Here is a 26,557-nt window from a genome sequence, read left to right as displayed (position 1 = left end):
GTTAAGGATTTTAAGCCTGCTTATAGTATATAAAATTTAATATCTTAGGAAAAATGGTTATTTACATGATTATAAATGTGTTTGTTCTTAAAATGAGGAGTATAGGAAAACATTTAGCTTTGCTAATTCAATTAGTTAATGTACAGTATGGCATTATCTCATGAATATAATAATTTATGTTATCAGATAATTTGCATGGAGTTCTTTCTAAGATGATCCAGATAATATTTACCAAAAAATATTTATTCAGTTCTAAAATTTGAGAATTCTAGTTTTCCCTTTATCTTGCTGCATGTAGGGATTATTTCTAGGATCAGTCTGTATATCCTTTCGTTCATTCATTTATATAGCTAATATTTATTGAGAACATGCTAGGCACTGAACTATGTTTAGGAATACAAAGATAAATAGAAATAGTCCTAGCTCATGTAATAGCCTCTGGGAGAAAAAATGTGTAAACAAATTAAATACGATAAAAGTTATAATGAAAACTTAAAAAGGTATTGTGATGCTCCTTTGAGCTCTAATTAGAAAAAACTATGGAACGGTTTATATGATACCATTGGGTGTTAGAGTAATATCTAAATAATGAAGGATTCTTAATAGATAACTTGTACTATTTGAAAGTTATCTGGTGTGATCAAAAGAAGCATAACAGTTTGGAATTAGACTTTCTAAAGTCCCAAGGTCCTGCTGCTTCCTAGCTATTTTGCCTCAGAGAACAACTTCCTTAGCTTCATTTTTGTCACCTGTGGAATTTAGAAGAATGATACCTCATATTTTAGAATTACATATAAGGAACCTTGCAAAGTACCTGAAAAGTAGTATATATTTTATAAATGTCACAGCATATTCTGACTACCTTTTAGAATCTGGCCATTAGTTTACTTTGTAGAAAAAATATAGAGAAGATTGTTGAAGAGACAAATATTCTCAAGGCTGGTGGGGAGATGACTGTGGGTCATGGATCTTTGAATATTTAAACTTAACTATTTCTATCTGCACAAAAGATAAAGTAATAAGCAGCCAGGTTTCCCTAAGGAGATAGTCTTGTTTGTCTTTTAACCTTTGGTCATACCTTTTATATAGTTCTTTAAAATAACTTAAAAATATTAGGAAACAATATAATCAATAAGTCACTATGCTGATACAAGTTTAACTGATTATTTTAACGAATTATAATAAAACTTTCGTGTCTATTATGTTGTAGGGCCTTGATGTTTTAGAAATTATGAGAAACATTCATATATTTGTGTCCCGATACCTCTATAATCTCAACAATCAGGTGAGTAGGGTTTATAAATTTTTTTTTTTTTTAATGTGGGTGGAGATATAGTGGGAAGGCTGAGGGGGCAAGGAATTGATTCTCATGGGTGAAATTAAATGAAACAAAAAGTAATTGTTTTTGAGGCCTTATTTATTTTTTTTGCTTTGATTGTACAAGTTGAGTATCCTTTATTCTAAATGTTTAGGACAAGAAGTGTTTGGATTTCAGATTTTTTTTTTGGATTTTGGAATATTTGTATCATACACCAGTTCAGCATCCCTAATCTGAAAATCCATAATCTGAAATCCTCCAGAATTGTAAACTTCTGACCACCAACATGACGCTCAAAGGATCGCTCATTGGAGCATTTTGGATTTCAGATTTTCGGATTAAGGATATTCACCTGTACTATCTTCTTGAATGCATTTTCAATGAAATTGTCTTTAATGAAATAGATTCTAAAATTTTCTTTGGATATCATTCTGACCAGTGTTTGCTATGGGTTGTGTTGTTACTGAGCATAAATTTGTTTCATTGCAGATTTTTATTGAACGAACAAGCAATAACAAGCATTTGAATACTATTAATATTCGGCATATTGCTAATTCAATTCGAACACATGGCACGGGAATTATGAATACAACCGTAAGAACTTTTCTTTGGGGGTTGGGTGGGTAATAGACCCCTGTTTAATAGCTTGGAACGTGGTTTTCTCATAGAATATTCCGGCAAACATACACAACTAGTTTATATTTTACGTGAATTTCCATTTTTTTCTGGTTAGTAATTAAAATGTCTGGTCCTAAAATTGTGTTGGATGTGATGAGAGCTGTGATACAAAGACACTTTAGGGTAGATAACCATCTCAGAGCCATCATTATAAAGAGCACTAGATATTTGAGGACATCAGCACATTAATATATGTGTGTGCACACATATATATATGTTTATCTGTGTTGATTCTGTGATCTCTGAAAGTTTACTTTTGAAAGTGAGCAGTTGATAGTAATTTATTTAATGTTACTTATGCCCTTTTTGGGGCAGGGGTTACTAATTATTTGATGTCCATATAAATAGGAACTTACTAAAAATATATTGAATCTTCTTAGAAATGGGCATTCACGGCCTGGTGTGGTGACTCACGCCTGTAATCCCAACACTTTGGGAGGCTGAGGCATGGAGGATCACCTGAGGTCAGGAGTTCGAGACGAGCCTGACCAACATGGAGAAACCCTGTCTCTACTAAAAATACAAAATCAACCAGGCGTGGTGGCGGGCACCTGTAATCCCAGCTACTCAGGAGGCTGAGGCAGGAGAATTGCTTGAACCTCGGAGGTGGAGGTTGCAGTGAGCCGAGATAGGGCCATTGCATTCCAGCCTGGGCAGCAAGAGCGAAACTCCATCTCAAAAAAAAAAAAAAAACCATGAAAAGGGCATTCACTTGAAGGAATCCTTTGAACTCGTATGCTATTTTTCTGTCTGTGGAAAAACGTCTTTCAATTTACCTGGTTTTCAGAGCACAATTAATTTCTCCTTTAGGGCAGAAGACTGTGAATGCTTAAGTAGTACAGTATTATTAAACACATTTGGAGTAGGGAATTGGGAGAAAAAAAGTTGGGATCATTTTAGTATATGGTGGGAAGGCATTGAAGATTTTGAGCCAATGAGTGATATGATTGGCCCTCCATTATAGTGGTTATCAATATAGAAATGAAACATACAATTTTAAATTCCAAATAAGGAGTCATCCATGTAATGATCATGTTTGTACCTTTGAGGATAAATAAAACAACTTTTGAGCGTAAGCTCTTCCTTGAGTTTTGTCATCTATCAAATATTCATGTAACAGATTAGAATGTATTTTATGTGTCAGGGATTGTGCTGGGCACTAGTGTGAGAAAAAGACACTTCCTGCTTTCACAGTAATCACGGGGATATAGACGTTCATCAGTTAATTACACTAATGAATGTAGATTACTGATGTCTGTTGATGAAATGAGCATAGAAGGATAGAAATCAGAGGATGGCAGAATAGTTACCCACTATTAAAAGTGGAAAGGATTAAAAAAAAAAGACTGTTGAAGAGATTTTTTTAAAAAATGCAAAGGAACAGAAAGAACAAGGAGAACAGAATGTTTAAGCTGCAAGATAAGTTCTTGAAAATCATTCGTTTCCATAATTGACTAAATGAATACTGAATAAAAAGGGCACAAATTTGTCAAAATCATTAGTAATACTTGAGAGTTGGTGGGGGTTGGAAATGAATTTAGGGTTTTCATTTGTAGGTTGGAATTAATCTTATGCTATTTCTGCCTGAAGGTTGGAATTAATCTTATACTATTTCCATTTGTAGATTAGAATTAATTTTATTGTGCTATTTTGACTTTAATCTCAGCTCATACCTCACTTTCTTAGGATTTTCTGAGTCAAGGTCAGGGCTTTTTGTTATTTATTGTCAAAGTACACACATACTTAACATTTTGAGAAATAATTGCAGTAGAGATTTAATAATTTATGTAACAATACTTGTTTAAAATGTTTGTCACCTGTTCTAGAATATAAACTTCATGAAGACAAGGACCATGTCTAGCATGGGAGAAGGCACGTTGCCTTGCATGTAAGAAGTGATCAGAAATATTTATGGATAGATAATTGAATGTGTGGTATCTTCAGGAAGGTTCAGAGAACACCATGTTTCTTACTTTAGTGTCATTCTAGACCTGTAGATGAGCAGTAAGTAATCTTATTGATGGAGGAGCATAGAAACTTCTCACTGGACCATGGCTTAAAAACTAGGGTCTTGAGTCTGGTTTGTGATTCTCACTACAGCCTTTAGTCCTATCATGAGAATATTTTCCACTTTTTTCTTTTCTTTTTTCTTTTTTAGTAAAAATATGTAAGAGGAACTTATAGAAATTTTTGTGACTTTGAGCAATAAAAAACATTATTGAAATATTTTCAGGTCCTATATGAAATAGACTTATAAATAGTACTTTATAGGTAGTACAAATAGATAATTGTTATATAGTAAAATTGATTTAAATTGATTTGAATTAATTTTTATATTAACTTTTTTCAACTTTCTGAATTTTAATTTCATAGGTTAATTTCACCTACCAGTTTTTGAAAAAGAAGTTCTATATATTTAGCCAATTTATGTATGATGAACACATCAAATCCAGATTGATTAAAGATATTCGATTTTTCAGGGAAATTAAGGACCAAAATGATCATAAGGTAGGCTACCTATTCTTTTTAAGGTGTTTGATTCAGCTGTTGAGTATATGGCAAATGTGTATGCTAAAATTCATTACTTAGAGCTCTATTGGGGTTTTAGTTTCATTTTTCGTATAATTTCTTACTCTGCATTATCTGTAGGCTTAAGGTAAGGAAAAAATTAAATCATAAATGTAGCCAGGTGATACTTTTCTTTATTTTAAAATAATATAAAAGCAGGACATACTTATTTTGAAACATTTAAGCAATACAGAGTGAATAAACTGAATATCCACCTTCATTTTTCTTTCCATTCCATTTTCTGGAGGCAGTCGCTAACAATGTAGTGTGAAGGCTTTCAGATATCTTTGTATATAAACATGTATATTTACACACATATATTGCTTTTTGGTAGTAAAAATGGAGTAATAGTATACATAGCATTTTGCACTGTGCTCATCACATGCCACTACATACAGATCTGCTTCATCCCAAGAGTTGATAGGGATACATCCATGTATATCATAACTTATTTAACCCTCTTCTGTTGACCAATATTTAGGTTTTTCTAATTTTTCCTTCTTACAATGTTACAGTGACATCTTTACACATCTATCTCTGTAAATACAGACTTTCTGAAAACTTCCTTAAGGAGAAATTTCTAGGACAAAGAATATGAACATTTAAAATTCTGGTACATATTGCCTAGCACTCCAAAAACAATTCACTATTGATATTCTCGCTGATAGTTCATACAAATGCTGCTGTTAGCCGGGTGCAGTGGCTCATTCCTGTAATCCAGCACTTTGAGAGGCCAAGGTAGGTGGATCACTTGAGCAAAGCATTTGAGACCAACCTGGGCAACATGGCGAAACCTCATCTCTACTAATAATACCAAAATTAGCCGGGCATGGTGGCACATGCCTGAAGTCCCAGATGCTTAGGAGGCTGAGTGTATTAATCTGTTCTCATGCTGCTATAAAGAAATATCTGTGACTGGGTAATTTATAAAGGAAAGAGGTTTAATTGACTCACAGTTCTGCATGGCTGGGGAGACCTCAGGAAACTTACAATCATGGCGGAAGGCACCTCTTCACAGGGTGACGGGAAAGAATGAGTGTCCAGTGAAGCAGGAAGCCCCTTATGACAACCATAAGATCTTGTGAGAACTGACTCACTATCATGAGAACAGGGTAGGGGAAACTGCCCCCACGATTCAGTTATCTCCATCTCATCCCTCTCAGGACATGTGGGGATTATGGGAACTACAAGATGAGATTTGGGTGGGGACAAAGGCAAGCTGTATCACTGAGGCACAAGAATCACTTGAACCTAGGAGGTGGAAGTTGCAGTGAGTTGAGATCATGCCACTGCTCTCCAGCCTGGGTGACAGAGCAAGATTCTGTCTCAAAAAAAAAAGAATGCTATTGTCCTTTCACCTTCCAGGCTGTTTTCCCATAGTGAAGTGAAGAGTCTGTTGGATTAAGTGGCAGCAGGCGCATGTAGCCATGTGGTTGGAGAACCAATAGGCTTAGATGGGTCCTATATTTGATTTGCCATATACGGAACTATTTTAATTACTTTTCTTAAGATTCACCTAGTAGTTCCAGCTCTCTTGTATAATGGCAGTTCTCTTTAGTGCCATAGTAGCAAAATATTACTTTCTAGGATAATCTGATAAAATTACAGATTACGTTTGTCAGTAGAGGATTGTATTAACTCATTTTTTTTTTGAGACTGTGTCTTGCTCTGTCACCGAGGCTGGAGGGCAGTGACACAATATCGTCTCACTGCAGCCTCTGCCTCCTGGGTTCAAGAGATTCTCTTGCCTCAGCCCCCCGAGTAGCTGGGATTAAAGGTGCATGCCACCACACCCAGCTAAGTTTTTTATTTTTAGTAGAAACAAGGTTTCACCATGTTGGCCAGGCTGGTCTTGAACTCCTGACCTAGTGATCCGCCTGCCTCTGCCTCCCAAAGTGCTGGGATTACAGGCGTGAGCCACTGCGCCCAGCCCATTTTATTAGAGCAGAAATTCCTAGTATTTAGAGATAAATATTCATGCTATTATGTAAGAATTGCTTTATTATTACAAAATGAATAATTTCCTAAATCTCCTAATCAACCAAGACCAAAAAGTAGTTTTTTTATTGGTGATGGTTACTAGAAATTTTAACCCAGCTGACGTGTGTTTATTGAGAAAGAGTATGTTTCTAAGTCCCTAATACCTATTCAGTCCACAGAAACTTGGTCACATATCTGTGAACAAGTGTTTCTGGGAGGAATTGGTTTCTTTTCTCTGTTAGAGTTGTTGGGGGTTAGGAGACTAATTGTGGTAGGGAAATTAGGTTAGTGGCATTGATTATTAGTCACTTTAGCTAATGTCAAAAAGAAAAAAATTATATTGACCTTGAACATTGGTAGTCTGTGAATTTTTTATTAATGTTAATTTAATTAATTTTTAAGCACATTGAAATACAAAATTAAAAGGAGAGTGGTATTGGCATGGTTTATTTGGGAAGCATTTTGTGCTTTAGAAATCTTTATTAAAAGTAGCCTTAAAATTTTCTGTGTAGTATCCTTTTGATAGAGCAGAAAAATTCAATCGAGGCATCAGAAAACTTGGAATAACACCTGAGGGACAGAGCTACCTTGATCAATTCAGACAACTCATCAGCCAAATTGGTAAGTTATGATAAAAGTGTTAGGAAATCAAGTACAGATCCCTACAGTCTATCTCATATATTAACTGTTTCACACTAATAAGCAGCTCATGTGAAAGTCTGAGCTCAACTTTACTCCACTCATCTAATTTTTTTACCCCCAAAATTTGTAAGTATGATTAGACTGTTGCTGCAGAAATAATTGACAGACTATAGACTGATCATTTAAATAAAACCTCTTCAATTATAATAAAAGTTATTTAATAACAAAATCTCCAAGGTCATATTAATAATTGTAAACTGGTAAGTACTTATTGAATACCCGCTCTGTTCAAGGCACTGTTTTGGGCTTCTAAAAGGTTCACACAAGTTCCAGTCTAAATGTGAAGGTATAAAGTATTTATATGAAAAGTTATTAAGTTCTATGTTACACCATCTTACTTGTGCACATAATGTATTGTCCTTCTGCCCTTACAAGTGGAACTTGTCTTCTGATATATAGTACTTTATATTTAAAAGAACTACATTTCATAATAATCATAGCTTAACAAAACTTTATATTTATTTGAGCTTTTCACATACATTATCTTTATGTTCACAATAACACTATGAGATAGGCATGTAATTGTTTTAAAGATGAAAAAAGAGAAACTTAGAGAAAGAAGTAAGTCATGTTTCTGGGACTTAAACCGGGGTTATTTAGCTATAAGTCCAAATGGATTTTATATTCTTGACAGTTTATATTAACACCAAACAGTAAAATCTTACTGACTATATTTTGGGAAAATTATGCCTTGTGAGATTGATTTATTCATTTATCAAGCATTTACTAAGCATCTGTTTTGCCACATTTTCTGTTAGGTGCTGGGAATACCAACCCCTTTGCTTTCAGGAGACTTTAGGTTTACCAGTGGGTAATATGTTATAAGCATTTCATTGTGGAGTAAAGTTTTATCAGTTAATCGATTTGCATATTAGGCATTTCTATTATGTTTTAGTGCAAGAACTTGGAGAATTTTACCTTTGTAAATGTTTTATAAACCATTCAATATGAAGTATTGTCAAATAAGTACTCTTTTCTTCAAGAGGACATTTAATATTAGGCGGCAAACTTACGGAGCAGTAGTTCTTAACCTTTTTTGAGAATCTGAGGAAAACTCCGGGATGATTCTTCCAGAACTAATGCCTATATGACATATGGGCACAATTTTGTATATAATATGCTAGAGTCCATGTGCTTAAAGCTTGGGTCTGTAGACCTCAGATTAAGAGCTATCTTTCTAGAGCAGTGTTACTTAAGTTTTATTTATTCACATAAGCAGAATTTTTGCATCCTGTTAATACTGTCTTCACTATTATTTGTTTCATGTTTTTATATTTTTTGAAAGTGTAATTTTTCCGTAGAAATAACAGTTGTTAAATCATAGTCCTTAAAATGCTAGTCATTTTTGCCCTAAATACATAATCACTAAGTGTTCTTTGGTGTGCCATCTAATGTCACCTTGATTACCACTAAGTTGCAGTCCACAGCTGGGGAATATTATCCTTTTTATTTTATTCCATCATTTTACTCTTTATTCTCTTCTTAGAAAATACAAATTCTTTTTTTTTTTTTGTGAGACAGAGTCTTGCTCTGTCACTCGGGCTGGAGTGCAGTGGCACGATCTCAGCTCACTGCAACCTCTGCCTCCTGGGTCCAAGCAATTCTCCTGCCCCAGCCTCCTTAGTATCTGGGACTTCAGGTGCCCGCCACCACACCCTGCCAAGTTTTGAATGTTTAGTAGAGACAGGGTTTCACCATGTTGGCCAGGATGGTCTTGATCTCCTGACCTTGTGATCCATCCGCTTCTGCCTCCCAAAGTGCTGGGATTACAGGTGTGAGCCACTGTTCCTGGCCAATACAAATACTTTACCTCTGCTTATAAAACACTGTAATGGGCCGGGCGCGGTGGCTCACGCCTGTAACCACAGCACTTTGGGATGCTGAGGCGGGCGGATCACAAGGTCAGGAGATCGAGACCATCCTGGCTAACATGGTGAAACCCCGTCTCTACTAAGAATACAAAAATTAGCTGGACGCGGCAGCGTGTGCCTATAGTCCCAGCTGTTGCGGAGGCTGAGGCAGGAGAATGGCGTGAACCTGGGAAGCGGAGCTTTGCGGTGAGCTGAGATCGCGCCACTGCACTCCAGCCTGGGCGACAGAGCGAGCCTCTATCTCAAAAAAAAAAAACAAAAAAAAAAACACTGTGTAATGTGCTTTTGAGTCTGATAAATACCTTGAGAAAAGGTGTAAAGAATCTGGGAGCAAAATGGAAAGCCTTTTTGACTAATAACTTGCCTGCTGAAATAATAATAATTAACATTTATTGAGCATTTACTGTGTGCCATGGCTATTCTTAGTGCTTTATATGTTTTAACTCATGTGAATCTTACCACAACATTTATGAAATATTACTTTCCTTCATTCACTGCACGAGTATTCATTCAGTACAACAAATGTTTCTAGGTGCTGATGATATTTATGACAGTAAACAAAGTCTCTGTCCTTATTGAGCTTAATTTACCAGATGAGAAGACTGAGATACAGAGAGGTAACATAACATAATTTGTAGGTCTCTTAGCTAACGTGGGAGACCAGATTTGATCCCAGGTGGCCTGGCTTCAGAGCTTTTACTCTTAATTGCCGCTCTATACTAGGCATTCCTGTTTTGCTTCATCAGACTTTGGTCTGATGGTTTGGAGGAAAACAATGAAACTAGACATTCGACTTTTTAAAGATGGACATTAAAAAAATTTTAATGTCATCTCTCATATTGGGATAGGCCTTAAAATAGATTCAATGTTAACTTTTATGTAGGGTTGTTGAAAACATCAGATAAGATAATGTATGTAAAATGTATATTACTATTATGAAATGTTAACTCCTTTTTACATTTTCGTCTGTTCTTTCTTTCAAGTCATTTCAATAAAGTTTAATTATAAATTGAATTCCTGCTATTTGCCAGGACATGTTGGCTCTAGGGATGGAGCAGTGAAGAAGACAAAGGCTGTACTCATGGATCTTGCACTCTAGGTGGGGGAAGATGCAGACAGAAAAATACATAGTATGTCAGTGATAAGTGCTGGGTAAGGAGATATAAGGGGGCTGGGCAGTGCTAGTCAGTAATGTTCAGGGAAAGCAGGAGGTGACTTTTGAGCAGGGACCTAAATAAGGTCGGGGAGTAAGCCACGTGCATCTGGGGAAAGAGTCTACCAGACAGAGGCAACAGTAAGTGCAAAAGCCCTGATTCGTTTCACATTTTTGAAATATTCGTTTCACAATATTGAAATAGTCAGGGGCTGGAATGGAGTAAGCGGAGGTCTAAGTGGCAGGGCATGCTATCTGAACAGTAGCAAAGGGCAAGATCATGCAGGGCTGTTTTGACCACATAAAGAAATTGGGTTTTATTCTGAGGTGGAAAGCCATTACAGCATTTTCAGAAAAAGCATGATAAGGGGCCTGGCATGGTGGCTCACACCTGTAATCCCAGCACTTTGGGAGGCCGAGGTGGGTGGATCACCTCAGGTCAGGAGTTCGAGACCAGCCTGGCCAACATGGTGAAACCCCATCTCTACTTAAAAAAAAACAAAAATTAGCCAGGCATGGGGGCGGATGCCTGTGATCCCAGCTACTTGGGAGGCTGAGGCAGGAGAATCGCATGAACCCTGGAGGCGGAGGTTGCAGTGAGCTGAGATCACACCACTGTACTCCATCCTGGGTAACAGAGGGAGACTCTTGTCTCAAAAAAAAAAAAAAAAGAAAAGGAAAGAAAAAGCACTATACGTTCCAACTTAGTTTTTAAAAATTCACTAGCGGCTCTATAGATGTTATACAACACTGGGGAATGTGGCAGGATGCTAAAGGTGAAAGTAGGGAAATCAGGAGGCCAGTACATATTGCAGTGCTCCAGCCAAGAGATGGTGATGGATTGACTGGATAGGAGGATATCTGTGGAGGGGGTGAATGAAAAGTGGGTGGATTCTGGCTACATTTTCAAGGCAAAGTCAACATAATTTGCCCGGTAATTGGATTATAAAGTGTGAGAGAAAGGAGCCAGGGATGACTTCAAGACATTTGGCTTGAGCAACTGAAAGGATAGAATTGCCAGTTTCTGAGATAGGCAGAATTGGGGATAAAGATCCTGAGCTTGCACTGGACATATTAAATATAAAATTCTATTAGACATAAAGGTGTAGGCATTGGATGAAAAAACCTAGAGTTTAGAGGAGGAGTCCAGGCCAGACATATAAATTTGGGAGGCATCAAATAAAGATTTCTTGATATCACTTCTAATTGTGTGTGTGGGGGAGATTGAATCTCATTGTGAGAGTGGAGAAATTATTGATATTATAATTTTAAGTTTGACCATTTTAATGTAGTCAGCATTTAATGATTTTAGTTTATCAAATGAAAGTAATGTTTATTTTTAAATATTTAATATAGTTGTATATAAGTATATATTTTGAGTGTAGGAATATGTGACAGTTTTACTTTTTATGGAACAAGAACTGAAGTAAAATATAGCAAAATATTTTGGTACTTAGGAGTAGAAACCTTGTAATTTACTACTGTATATAACTATATTCCTATTAGAATTTAGAGTTATTTATATAAATATCTGATTTTTTTGTGTGGTTTTTAAGGTAATGCTATGGGCTATGTACGAATGATAAGATCTGGTGGTCTTCATTGTAGCAGCAATGCCATTAGGTATGGATGCAAACATCATTTTTGCCTTGTTTATGCCATTTTAAAAATTATGTCCATTAAATATTTGTTACAAATGATATTGTAGATAAGGTGTTTGTTCTTGATATATTTTGAGATAAAATATGGAAGAAAACTATTCTAGATTTTTCTCAAATTTTAAGACTGCAGCAGACTTCTGAAAATTATAGTTAATTTATCAATATGGTTTATGAATGCATGTAAAGATTACATGATTTTAAGGATTAAAATATTCATATCTAAAATTCAATTTGGACCTAAAGTGGTGATATGGATAGTAACTGAAATGCACAGTTGTTTCCAAATACATAGTTGAAAATTTTAGTGTCCTGCAGTACCACTTTCATATCTGTGTCAATTGTACATATTTTACTTGACCTAATAAATGCCTTCCCAAATTCTCATGTAGATTTGTTCCTGATCTTGAAGATATTGTAAATTTTGAAGAACTGGTAAAAGAAGAAGGTCTTGCAGAAGAAACGTTAAAAGCAGCAAGGTAATCTAAATTTGGAGATATAAAAAAGTGTGTTTATAAAAAACATTCTGAACAGAAGACTAGAGGGTAATATGTAATTTATATGCCACTGTTTTTATTATACAAAATTATGGTCTCAGTTTATGAAGTATAATTTTTAAGACTTCAGTAGTCTTAAGACCTTTCCAGCTTCTAGAACATGCTGTCCAGTATTTCAGCCACTAGCCACACATGGCTCTTGAGCACCTAAAATTTGGCTGATCCAAATTGAGATGTGCTCCAGTATAAAGTACATAACTAATCTTGAAGATTTAATATAAAAGGAGGAACGCCAAATACCTCAATCATAAAATTCATTTCACCTGTTTTTTTTTACTTTTTAAAATATTTCTCTTTACCAACAGTATTCTAGAATGCCGGTCCCTTCGTGTATGTAATCTATAGCAGCACTGTCGCCACTACCATATATGGCTGGTAAACACTTAAAATATGGCAAATGTGACTGGGGAATTGAAGTATACATTTTATCTTAATTTAAATTTAAATAGCTAATGTCTATCTTATTGAACAGTGCAGGACTTGAGTCAGTTGTGATATTGTAACATAAAACAGGAGGCATGCGCAATTGCTAAGAATATGTTTAGAAAACTGTATGTTTTATTCATACTTATAGCAGGTTATTGAATCAGGCATGAAGGGGCACCCCTGGGCAAAGGGGAGACAATTTGATAAAAAAGAATAATGATAGATAAAAATCTGTTGAATAAAAAAGAATCAATGAGTCATAATGATGATAAGGATTATCAGAAAATCATAATGATAAGAGAATGAAAGTCTTTTCTTTATGGAAGAATGCATGTTAAATTTAGGGGGGGAATTATAACCATCACTGTAATACTTTAAATCAAGCAAGAATCCCCAGTGGTTTCTAAAACATGAGGTGAAAAGTTTTTAGAGAACAGGATTCATTCAGAAATTCATCTCATGAAATTGTTTATTAATTACAAAGGAGAAAACTGTCTTTACAGTGGAGAAATATATTCTACCTTGGCCAAGTGATCAAACTTAGCATCACCAGTAATGGGGCAGACAGATGTTATGTGGCCTCTTGATGCAGTGTAATGGCAAGTACCTACTTTGTATTCTTGCCAGAAGTGTTTATCCTGAATTTATTAGGAGGAAATGTCCTGAGAAATTTAGAATGTGAGCATTTTATGAAACATTTGGCATGGACAAAAAGTACAAGGAAATTGTTCTGGATTAGGAGAATAAAGAGACCTGATAATCATATGTAATGGGTGATACTTAATCGTATCCTAGATAAGGAAAGAAATAGCTATAAAGGACATTTGAGGAATAACTGGGGGAGATTTGAACATGCATTGTATATTAGTTAATACTGTATTTTATTCTTGGGTATAACAGTGTTCTGTGGCTTTGTAGAAAAATGTTTTCATTCTTAATAGATTCATGCCAAAGCATTAATGGACTAAGTGATAAAAGGTCCACAACTTTCAAGTGTTTCAGAAAAATAGAGAGAACAGTTGTGTCAAAATGTTAACAGGTGGTGAATCTAGTTGAAGAGTATACAGATGTTCATTATACTAAATTTTAACTTTTTGATAGACTTGTAATTTTTTTAAAAAAGGAAGTATATGGGAAAATGCATGCATTTCTATGAGAATAAGGCCCCAGCACAAAAGCTTTGCTCTAGAATAGTCTGTTAGATAGCTTAGCTCTTTGCCAAATTACATAAGCCATGTGCAAAGTTAAGCTGTTTGAAGTCATGTGCCTGAAAATTGTTTAAATAGTTTGTGATGTGTATCTCAAAGGAAAGGATCAGACCTTTACCTTATGTTAAATGATGCCATTCACTCCAAAACTGTTGACTATTTGAAAAATATTTTGAAGCAATGTGAGGAAATCAGAGAGTAGGATATTGTCTTATAAGATCTCTAGGGTAAAGCTGATTGCTAATTGCAAGATTCAGACTGGTGCAAGGGAGTGGTTGATTGAAGTCAAGGAAATGTAGGGTCACGATAATGAATAGATTATCTGCATAGACAGTGGAGACCTGGAGCAGGCATCCTAATCCTGCGTAATTGTAGGATAGTGGTTAAAAGGTTAGTAGATGTCTGCTGTTAGGAAGAAGTAGTTGAGTATTTGGGTAGTTAGATATAGCTGGATTATGTGAGTCATAAAGGAAGATTTCTTCCTTACAGTGGTGGAGGAATAATTGAAAGTGGTAGTAGCTGTACCTGAGGGATGCAGGAGAAAAAGCAGCTGATGTTTTTGAAGATTGAGAGGGAAACTGAGTTCTTGAAAAGAGAGCCAAGTTTAAGTTGAGGTAAGGGAATGTAGGAGAAATGTTAAGAGATTTAAGGGGAAGAGGAAATTATTTACAATGAAGAGGAGTTCTACAGGCCTTACTGTGGGAAGAAGAAATACGGAACTATTATTTTAAGTCCCAAGATGTTCTAATAGTCTATTTTGGGGACTAAATTTACTAATATTGATCAGTTTTCTGTCCCTAAGAAAATGAGTTTATTCTGAACTCCAAGAAAAGTTGTTTAGAAGTGTCTTATAGTGTTTCCTGCTTTTCGAATGTTCTTATGTAAATTATTGAGACATGGATTTTTTTTTCAAAGCCACGCTTCTTTTGCTCTAGAATAGAAGCAAATAATTTTTTGCTTTTTAGGCATTTGGATTCAGTCCTCAGTGATCACACACGAAATTCTGCTGAAGGCACAGAATATTTCAAAATGCTTGTAGATGTTTTTGCTCCAGAATTTCGAAGGCCAAAGAATATACATCTCCGAAATTTCTATATAATTGTTCCCCCTCTGGTGAGTATTTCCAGAACCTAAAATGAATTAAAAAAAAAAAAATAGGAACAAATAGATCTGGTTTCTTTGTAACATGAAATGCATACAGACTACACTATTAATTTCCTTGTATATAAAACTAAATGTGATCTCAGTGAATGTGACATAGAATTTTTACTTGTTAGCTGTGCTGAAGGACACTTACTTATCGTTAGATTTTTTTTTTTTTTCTGAGATGGGGTCTTCCCCTGTCATCCAGGTTGGAGTGCGGTGGTGTGATCATGGCTAACTCAGGCTTGACCTCCTGGGCTCAAGCCAGCCTCCTGCCTCAGCCTCCCTAGTAGCTGGGACTACAGGTGTGCACCACCATGCCTAATTTTTGTAATTTTTTTTTCTTTTTAAGATACAGGGTCTCACTGTTACCCAAGCTGGTCTTGAACTCCTGGACTCAAGGAGTCCTCTTGCCTCGGCCTCCCAAAGTGCTAGATTACAGGCATGAGCCACCACGTGTGGCCTAAAATAGATTCTTATTTTTTAAAATAATTACTGGAGAAATTTGAGTGTTTTTTAAGTTATATGAGTATATGCCATAGAATCTTTGGGCAGAATTATTAATATATAATCATTTTAAGTGCTTAATGTAGACTAGCTGTTATTATAGTTTTTTCTAACACATTTCTTAAAGCATATTGTTTCAAGATAACTTCTCTCTATTCAGTAGTAAATACTAACATGTAGACTAAATTTTTAATGCTTCTTAATGTGTTCTTGCTCTAACTCTGTAGTTGCTATCTAAAAGTAGTTCAAGTTATCAAAAATTGCATTATAAAAACAGCTGCTGGCCGGGCGCGGTGGCTCAAGCCTGTAATCCCAGCACTTTGGGAGGCCGAGACGGGTGGATCATGAGGTCAGGAGATCGAGACCATCCTGGCTAACATGGTGAAACCGCGTCTCTACTAAGAAATACACACACACACACACAAAACTAGCTGAGCGAGGTGGCGGGCGCCTGTAGTCCCAGCTACTTGGGAGGCTGAGGCAGGGGAATGGCGTGGACCCGGGAGGTGGAGCTTGCAGTGAGCTGAGATCCGGCCACTGCACTCCAGCCTGGGCTACAGAAGGAGACTCCGTCTCAAAAAAAAAAAAAAACAAAACAGCTGTTCGATTAGGGAAAATGGAGTTAAGAGTTTAAGAGGTATATATTAGTAATAAAGAGTGGTTTTCGCTTAAAGGTACCTATAAGGTTTAAAAAAAAATTGTCAGTAGATAGCTTTAAAAATCTAAATATCGGCCGGGCGTGGTGGCTCAAGCCTGTAATCCCAGCACTTTGGGAGGCCGAGACGGGCAGATCACGAGGTCAGGAGATCGAGACCATCCTGGCTAACACGGTGAAACCCCGTCTGTACTAAAAAATACAAAAAACTAGCCGGGCGAGGTGGCGGGCGCCTGTAGTCCCAGCTACTCGGGAGGCTGAGGCAGGAGAATGGCGTGAACCCGGGAGGCAGAGCTTGCAGTGAGCTGAGATCCGGCCACTGCACTCCAGCCTGGGCGACAGAACAAGACTCCGTCTCAAAAAAAAAAAAAAAAAAAAAAAAAAAAAAAAAAAAAAAAAAAAAAAAAAATCTAAATATCACCCAGCAGTTGAAGCTCTTTATTAAATTTAAATTTGATCAAGAATAGTGACTTTTCATATTACTGCCCAAGTTGTTAACATATCTTCTTACATATTAAAACCATTATTACCTATTGAAAGTAACTAATAGCCTGTAAACAGCTTTTTTCCATGAATTTTGTTTCTTTTATACATTTGTTAATTTTCTATCATAATTGTATTTTAACTGTGATATAGCAAAAAATGTTCATATTCATCTGATAAGAATCTTTTCATCTTAAGATGGTGTCAAACTGGAGGGGAGAGTGTCTTATTTGGTAATACTAGAGTTAACTTGGAGTGAGTTCTCACCATATTTTTTTAATTTGAAGGGCAGTGTACTCAAACCATTGTAGACAGCAGTGAACCCATTGGTAAGCTTAGGGAAAAGTCTAGAGTTTTACAAGGCAGTTGTTAGAAGTCGCTTAGTGATGGAGAAAACAAAGTGGATTAAGAGCACTACAAAGAAGTATAGAATCCTGTTCTTGTACTTGAGTTTGTAGTGTAGTTCCAGAAAAAAGACAAGCATAAATGAGATTTCTAAAAAAGATTGAATTAATGATTGATGAAAAATTCACAAGTAGGTGATTAATTGCTGAATAAGTTCCACAGTCAAAAAAATGAAACTTGGTTTTGTTTCCAGTGTAGGCTTAGCACACTGTATATCATAATTAGTTTTTAAACACTTCTGCATTTACTCTTCTAGAGCTGTGCTATCCATGTGTAGTCATATGTGGCTATTTTAATTAAAATTTCATAAAATCATAAGGCAGGGCGAAAAAAATAAAAATACTTTTTTAAAAATTAAAAATTCAGCTTGTCAGTCACACTAGCCTCATTTCAAGTGTTCTGTGGCCACTTGTGATTAGTGGCTTACTGTATGTACCGGATGGTGCAGATACACATTTCTGTCCCTGCCAGCAGTGTTGCTCTAGACTCTGGACTCTAGATAGTAATCATTTGTTTAATCATAAATACTTAATAACGCTGATATATTGTAAGCTTCAGTAAATCTTTGTTGAATAAAAGATAAGATTAGATAAGGCATTTTGGAAGAGCTGAATTTTCAAGAGACGTACTGTTTTGAGAACTTCACACCTAAGAACATGAAAAGAAATAGTATTTTCGAATGAATTAGGTAGATGTAAGTAAGGACTGTCTTGCCTGTGTTTTTAAGAGTATTTGTGCTTTGAAGTAAAGCAGGCCTACTTTAATAACTCCAGGTTCACTTAATATATGACTTTGGGTGAGATAATAGATCTCCCAAAGCTCAGTGTCCTTCTCTGTAAAATGTGCATAATATTTTATAATGAAATATACAAGGCACTGTTCTTGGGTTAAGTAGTGATTGAGTGAGTGCCCATATTTAAAGGACTTGGAAAGGAGAGCCATGAAGATACACTTGTATAGATTGTATCTTCACCAAGAGAGCACCTAAGGCAAATGTTTCAGATGAAAAGGACTGGAACCTAGATTCTATTCTATTCTATTCTATTTATAGTGATTCTATTTATAATTTTTGAAATGTCTTTTTTAGGAATTCTGAAGATTTTCTTAGTAAAATTGTTTTTCTGACATCTTGTTACATCTTTTTAGACCCTGAACTTTGTAGAACATTCCATTAGTTGCAAGGAAAAACTAAATAAAAAAAATAAAATTGGAGCTGCCTTTACTGATGATGGCTTTGCCATGGGTAAGTTTAATGGAATTGTTTTTCCATTAATTTTATGTTGACCTTGTAATGGATTCTTAGAAACATTTGCTTGAGAATAGGTCTATATGTTTCTTTATAGATTTATTTTTCATGAGCATTTTTTACTACGTTTTTTAGCTGGAATATGTGATTGACAATACTTGTTTTCTATAGTTTATAACTTATTTAATGCCTTCTTAGTATTGCTAATCACTTGTCTACTTTGGCCTAATATTTAGGCTTTGTTTTTGTTGGGGTTGTACAGTTTTAACATCTTATATTTAGTTTCTCTGGTTTCCTTGTAGCTTCCTCAATTGCCATCTTTTTAGCAGTCGAATTGTTTTTGTTTTTTTCCTTTCTTTTTGAGGCAGGGTCTTGCTCTGTCAGCCTGACTGGAGTACAGTGGTGCAGTCATGGTTCACTGCAGGCTTGACCTCCTGGACCCAAGCGATCCTCCCACCTCAGCCTCCCAAGTATCTGGGACTATAGGCACGCATCGCCACATCTGGCTAATTAAAAAAATTTTTTTTTTTTAAGAGACAGGAGTCTCACTATGTTGCCCAGGTTGGTCTTGAACTCCTGGGCTCAAGAAGTCCTCTAGCCTCAGCCTCCCAAAGTATTGGGATTATAGGCACAAGTCATGGAAATTTTTATTCTTTACCCTTACAGCTATATCGTTTCTCCAGGTGATTTATATGGCCATGGTAGTTATTTGTTTTCTTCTTAATTGACTTGTTTTTAGTTTGTTATACTTCTACATTGGTTTTAAGGAGGAATTAAGCCATTTTGTTAAACCTGTCGTTCATTTATGCTGTAGAATGTAACTTGAAAGGGGACAAACTTAAAATGCTAGGAATTACTACTCAAAATGTTTAGTGTTAGGAATTATTGGTGAAGGAGTAGAATATGACTTCTGTACTCACTGTAATTTAACCTTAGTTTTGCTGATGCCTGCAGGTGTGGCTTACATTCTAAAGCTTTTGGATCAGTACCGGGAGTTTGACTCACTTCACTGGTTCCAGTCTGTTAGAGAGAAATACCTGAAGGAGATCAGAGCAGTTGCTAAGCAACAGAATGTGCAGTCGGCCAGTCAAGATGAAAAACTCTTACAAACCATGAATCTCACTCAAAAGCGACTGGATGTCTATCTACAGGTAGAGGAGCCTAAGAGTCACATCTGCTTTGACTTACTGTTTGATATCCATGACTTCTTAATGTCTGAAAAGCAGAAGCCATATAGAAAACCCCATTTTCACAAGTGAAATGAATAGTGGCAAAAAGATTATATTTTAAAATGAATGCTATTTGGAAGCCATTTGACTCAGATCTTAAAAACGGGCGGGTTACTTATTTCAGTTTCTGTATTTGTGATTTCCACTAGAGCTTTTAAAAATAATAAGAGGCATAAAAATGCATATATTTTTGGTGTTTTGCCATAATAAGTATTTTTGGTTTTTATTTCAAATTTTTTAAATTTACCTTAGGAATTTGAATTGCTATATTTCTCACTGAGCAGTGCAAGAATTTTCTTCAGAGCAGACAAGACTGCGGCTGAAGAAAACCAAGAAAAGAAAGAGAAGGAAGGTCAGTGAGTGGTTTAAATTTGGAAAGACCAATAAATGTCTTGAGTAATAGATAGTAATGTACCATTTTATTTGGTCAGACATCCAGCTTCTTTGTCCTTTTGGAAAATAACACAGACCTAGCAAGAAGTCTTTTTAAAAAAGTAAAGCCTATATAGATCTTGTGTGAAATTGAAAAGGAATTTATATAGTTTATGCATTTCACGCTTGGTAACCCTTTAAGCCCTTGTTCAGGATCATCTGCTTTTAATTTAAATATACTTTTCACAAGTTTGGTTTTTCTTTCATGGCCCAAACTGTATTAGATTTGAAGGAACAAATTAGAGGAGGACAGCTAAATGTTGCTGAAGGCAGAGCTGCTGCTGACTGATGTTGACTGAATGAGATGGGACAGATGATTAAAGAAGTATAAAATCATAGGGGCTATTTAGTTGTAGTAAATAGCATTCTGCCTTCTTTCATAGTCAGGCCCTGGAGACTCAGGCAGTATAACCATAATAACTGATAGTGATTTCAGTGAACTTCAGTCATTAAGGAAAGGATTCTGTCCATTGTATTCTGTGTAGGATGGTGGAAAGGAATCTATACTTTTTAAGGCATAAGAGCATTGCTCAGTGTTTCATATATAACGTCCCCATGTTATATTTCTCTCTGATTTGAAATTTAGGAATAATCATCTTCTCTGAGGAACAGATGTTTCCCTTTTTCTGTCATGGAAATCGTATAGCGTACATTTCTCTTTGCTAGGAGGATCAATAGTAGATACAGTAACTAGTTGACCGTTATAATTTTCATGTTTACTAGTCTCCTTTTTGTCTTGTTTCATGAAGTTTTCATAAATCAAGATAAAAAGCTCTTCATAAAACAAGATGTTTTTGTTAATCTTATGTTAATTTTTAAAATATACCTTTTTTCTTTATATATATAGAGGTGACTCATTTGGATAGACCACTTAGATGAACTACCTTATTTCTTGACATTGTTGCATAAATTAAATATTACTTACTAATATTACTTATTAGGTGCGTATCCAGGCATTTTTTTGAATCCAGACTAAATAAACATGCTTGAAAAAATTGTTTCAGCTTATTAATCCGGAAGATATTCAGTATTAAATGAAAATTTATACATACTACATTTGTGTTCATTTTCAAGGATAAATTAGCAAAGCCATTTGAAAGAATTTGAATCAATATAAATTATGAAGAAACTCAGTGATTGCCTCAGTTCTACTCATGTGTTTCATGATGCCAGACCTTTTCCCCAGGCCATGTGACTGGGAAAACTGTGAGTCGATTGGACATTTGCTTTCAGGCTAAAGCATTAAAACAAAACAAACAGCCCTTCAGTCTTATGGCAGTGGGATTTCTTGCTTTGGCCTGTTCCTCTTAAGGAACTCTCCGGGGTTGCAGTTGTTACATATCACTCACATCACTGTTCTAAGACTATTTCAGCTTGCTCAGAGATATAGTCAGAGTTTCTGAATACATTAGTCAAACAGTCTTTGTCTGTTAATGAAATATGAACACATGACATTTTGCACAAAAAGCCAGGAATTCATTCTGTCAAAAACAGTGAAAAGCTGCTTCATTTAAAATTATTTTAAGAAATAATATGTATTATATATAATTTATTATAATGTTATAAATACAAATGGAAAGTTATTCATTCTGGATAGTTTTGATATGTGAGTTTGCAGCCATATTCCTACCAGGAATGACAACATACTATAATGGTCCTTTCTTGGCCCAGCTAGAGGAACTGGCGTGAGGGCAGCAGGCCTTTCTTAGACCAGCAATGTCAAGATTCCTCAGGACAAAAGAGCCCATGTGGTTTGAAACCCCACCCCAATGCAGTTCTGAACTCCCTCAACTCCACCTTCATTAAAAACCAGTGGAAACAATTGCAGTGTTTAGCCTAGATTTAAAAAAAAATTTTAAATATAAACAAGGTATAATTTGTGATGTTAGAGAAACATTTGATGGATGCAACTGTAATTTGAAGTTTGGCAATATAGCTCTTCCCAAATTTTTTTTACTTCTTAATTTATTGTTTAAAAGTGAACATAAATATCCATTATTATCTTCACTCATGCTTTCAGAAGAAACTAAAACAAGCAACGGAGACCTGTCCGACAGCGCTGTGTCTGCTGATCCTGTTGTGAAATGATACCGATGGTATTCACTGCACATATGATGAAATCGTCAGAATTGTTAAAACAGTGGAATGGATAAACTATTGATGAATTGTTTCCTGGGTCACATCCATGGAAAATAGATGTTACAACTCTTAAAGGCAGTGCTTTAAAGTGAAGTCCTTTCTGTTTCCAAAGGCTCTACTTTCAAAGGTTGAGAATGAGATTTTAAAATTGGATTTTTGCCTGGACTTGAGGGTAGAAGATGTTTCTATTTGATGTGAAGTTATAAAAGGGCAAATCCAGATTCATAAACTATCACCTCGGATTTCTTGTAATCTCCATGTTTGTAATTTGTATTTGCATAGATCTTTGATCTATAGTTATTTCAAGTCATGGGAAATTCAATGCATATACTATATACAGCCAGTAAATACATGCTTAACAAAAGGAATGAGCCTGAAATTCATGAAGAATACATATCAATATTCTCATAAAAGGAATATATGAAGATGGCTTTGATACTAGAGGTGAGGCACAAGTGTTTTATGTACTCTCACTGTACAGTATAACTGATGATCATTCTTTCATTGTTAATTTCATGTGACTCACAAGAGCTGCTGATGTCTTTGATGAGACATTTTATAACTAGTTTACATTGCTTTGAGAACATTTAACCTCCAACAGCTGCTTTAAATTTAAGATTTACTTAGTACTCAGAAAATTCAGATAAAGCCATAGAGTCCTGTTTGAAGTTTCACTTCTATTTTGGTTGAAGGCATGATGTATGATGTCAGAAAAAAAATTGAATGAATTATTTCTACATCCAAACTCAGGTTTCTTCTACATTAGATTGAATTGAAATTTTGGTGATGGTTTGGGTAGACTTTTTTTTTTTATATCAAGTATAATTTAAGACAACAGATTAATAATTACACTGTTCAGGCTTTAAAAAAAAATACCACTGTGAGAATAAACAGCCAGTAAGATACATCACTTACTGATTTTAAAAGTACAGAAAGATTTGAGTAAATTTCGTACCCAGCAAGTGTTAGTTTTATTTTTGTAAAGGTATGTAAGTTATTAGTTAAATGGTTAATCATGGCCTTTTAAAAATATAATAAAGTGATACCTTTACAATGAAGACAAAAGTTTAAAACTTTCTAATACAAACATCATTTTGGGAAATGCTTGATTTTTTTCTATTGCATTTGTCTGCAAAACATTTCTTTGGATAAATCCTGCAAATGCTTCTAACGTTATTCTTTGATTCCAGCTTTTAGAATGGATGTACAATGCCCTGTTTGTACTTACTGGTTAGGGTCAGGGTAACTTGCCAGCCCAGGATAAATACTTTAATTGTTAAAAGTCAGAAGAGACAGAATATGTAGGAAATGTTTTTTGTTTATTATGTAAACATGGCTTACAGAATTATGAACAGTGGATAGATTAAAGGCATTTAATATTTGTAATCCATAATAACTGTAGAAATGGCCCTAAAGCATGCTGCATAATTAATAATTTATATTTTCATTATGTTTATATGAATGATCTTGCATTTGATTATATCAAATTCGTTATCATTTTATAGCAACAGTATTGTTTTCTCTGTTTTTCTTCTCTAACTTCTCTGAAATCATCTCCTATTAAGGGATAGAAATTGTTACTAGAAGAGAATCACATGTTCTCTGGTCATTATCCCTACACGTGTAAATTATTTTATCAATACTAGATAGAGTTCACATGCTGACTCCCTGGATACCTACAATTAAGAAGAAAATGACAGACAACTATTTTTCCTTTAGGTTAAAATAATGTCACTGCAATCTGGATAAATTATAAGTTAATGTATTTGAAATAAGATCTTGGAAACAAGCATTTAAATGGTGTCAAACTGCAGAGCAACAGGGCTTCAGTATATTCACACCTAATACGTTCATATGTACATTTCGATGATGGTTTTTCTTGATAACATATTAACATTGATTTTATTTTTTCAGACATACTGTAATTTAAAAATAAATGTGAGCGTTTGTTTTAAGTTCACAGAAAACTTAATGATAATTCAGATTCTCAGGAATTAAGGACTAACCATAACATTGTTGTCAGTTCTAATTACATTTTGTAAAAGATGGCAAGTTTGTTACCTCACTTGAGTGGGGTTTCCCTCTTCCCCCAATTCTAAGAGAATATAATGTGTATACTAAAACATTAATAAACATAATTTTGAAAATTTCCTTCCCCTGGATGTTTATGTTCAAAATTGAATGTCATAAACCAGTAGTTCTTAATATTAACCTTTTTGGGGTCCCACTTAATTGAATGAAATGAAATCTATGGAATATTTTTTTAAAAAATGCATGCACATAGGTAAAAAATTTGAAGTATAAAATTGGCTTCTGTCAATGTATTCCAGGTGAAAGAAAGGTATTTTCCTTTCCTTTATACATTTTTGATCTTTCCAGAGCTTTTTTCCAATAAAAAGAACCAATATGAAGTTACTTTAAATCCTAATCCTGGAAAGGGATTATCAGTATGCAGTGTTTAATGTAAGTAATAACTATAGTGCTATTTGCAAACCTTAGTTGAACTAAAACAACACAGTAGTCTCCCCTTACCCGTGTTTTACTTTCCAGTTTCAGTTACCTGTGGTCAGCTGTGGTCTGAAAATATTAAATGGAAAATTCCAGAAACAATAAGTTTCAACTTGTGTATTATTCTGGGTAGCATGATGAAATCTTGTGCTGTCCTACTCCATCCCGCCTGGGACGTAAGTCACCCCTTTGCCCAGCATCTTCATGCTGTATGTGCTACCTGCCCATGAATCACTTGGTAGCTAGGTTGTCAAATTATTAGTGTTTGTCTTCCAGTAAGCCTTATTTTACTTAATAATGGCCCCAACGTGCAAGAGTAGTGATGCTGGCAATTCAGATATGCTATAAGAGAAGCCTGAAATTGCATACTTTAAGTGAAAACATGAAAGTTCTCGGGAAAGAAATCATATGTGGGGTGGCTAAGATCTGTGGTAAGAATGAATCTTCTATCAGTGGCATTGGTGACAGTATTTGTTACAGTTGTTCTGTTTCATCATTAGTTATTGTTACTGCATCTCTTACTGCGCCTAACTTATAAATTAAACTTTATCATAGGTATGTGTGTATAGGAAAAAACACAGTATATATATGGTTAGATACCATCTGCAGTTTCAGGCATGCACTGGGGGTCTTGGTGTATCCCTCTCAGATAAGCAGGGACTACAGTAATAACAACAGAGCCTTCAAAATATTACACTGGAGATGAGATACAATCCTGTTAAATACTACCCTGCAGAAATCATTCTTGGTAAAGTTAAGTCTGGTTGCTGTTCCTTTTTTCATCTGAGGCAGTAAATTTGTAAGATTGTGGGAAAGATGAGAAAATATTGGATACTTCATGTTGCTCTTTTATGCTGAGTCTGCTAAATGTAAAAGGTAGACTTTAATTGATTTTAATAATTGTAACAGGGTTTTCTTTCCAGCTTCACATTGCAGACGTTTCAGAAGATGACATTCCTTTTTTAAGGGAAGTTTTAATGCCACATATATTTTTTTTTTAACAAAGGCTTTTAGATGTTCGGAATACTTTTAATAGGCTGTCAAAGATGTGAAGTTTAAAAAGGGAATCCAGAATAAGTGGAAATCTGTAGAGATTAAGCAAAGGCAGTGAACTCGAGATGGTGATGGCAGAGTTAAGAGTTCAGCTTATAACACAGGTCAGCATATATATATAATGTATAAGAAAAGTTGGGCAAGTAAGTATTTTCTTTTCAGTAGTTTGGCTCCTCTTTACCACTCAGTTTACCTGATACCTCCATTTCCCATTAGTGGAGATATACTCAGGAATGTAGATGAAATTTATTCAGTCGATGCAGATCTGATACCATAATTCTTGGATCATCTCTGCGGACTATAAATACATTCTGTAGGTAAGAGCTACATGTAGTCAACCATTCTTTAATAATGCCCTCATTTAATGGGGGAAGGAGTTAACTTTTATACCTAGAAGCACTTGTCTTTATCAAATTAGTATTAAAGTATTTAATCTTTTCAGAATCTGTACAAAAGGTAGCAAAGTATTAAGGATATTATGCTTTAGGTTGATACTGCTACTGAATTGTCAAGAGCTTAATGTATTGAGAAATACTTGGATTGCTTTGTATCTGGTTCTCTCTTGAGGTCTTCTGTATATAGCACAGAGTGTTTAGAAGCATCGACTCTGGAGCCAGAACAATTTGAATCCCGATTTC

General features: G+C 35.2%; 1 protein-coding gene across 2 annotated transcripts in view; it reads left to right on the top strand.

Moving 5' to 3' along the window:
- Window positions 1–24,509, top strand: part of WASHC4 (WASH complex subunit 4) — a 63,097-nt gene extending 38,588 nt beyond the window's left edge. For both annotated transcript variants that reach the window (XM_011768992.3, XM_011768993.2), the window contains 11 exons: window positions 1,211–1,285; window positions 1,808–1,912; window positions 4,370–4,504; window positions 7,057–7,165; window positions 11,827–11,893; window positions 12,321–12,407; window positions 15,085–15,232; window positions 18,459–18,555; window positions 19,513–19,709; window positions 20,040–20,139; window positions 22,240–24,509. In XM_011768992.3, the coding sequence (XP_011767294.2) occupies window positions 1,211–1,285; window positions 1,808–1,912; window positions 4,370–4,504; window positions 7,057–7,165; window positions 11,827–11,893; window positions 12,321–12,407; window positions 15,085–15,232; window positions 18,459–18,555; window positions 19,513–19,709; window positions 20,040–20,139; window positions 22,240–22,307 (1,188 nt within the window). In that variant the 3' untranslated portion in view covers window positions 22,308–24,509. The remainder of the gene's footprint in view (window positions 1–1,210; window positions 1,286–1,807; window positions 1,913–4,369; window positions 4,505–7,056; window positions 7,166–11,826; window positions 11,894–12,320; window positions 12,408–15,084; window positions 15,233–18,458; window positions 18,556–19,512; window positions 19,710–20,039; window positions 20,140–22,239) is intronic.
- Window positions 24,510–26,557: the final 2,048 nt, after the last annotated feature.

Source organism: Macaca nemestrina, chromosome 10 (assembly GCF_043159975.1).
Source record: "Macaca nemestrina isolate mMacNem1 chromosome 10, mMacNem.hap1, whole genome shotgun sequence".
Lineage (NCBI taxonomy): Eukaryota > Metazoa > Chordata > Mammalia > Primates > Cercopithecidae > Macaca > Macaca nemestrina.
The sequence above is the reverse complement of the archived record's forward strand: the minus strand, read 5'-3'. Positions and strand labels throughout refer to the sequence as shown.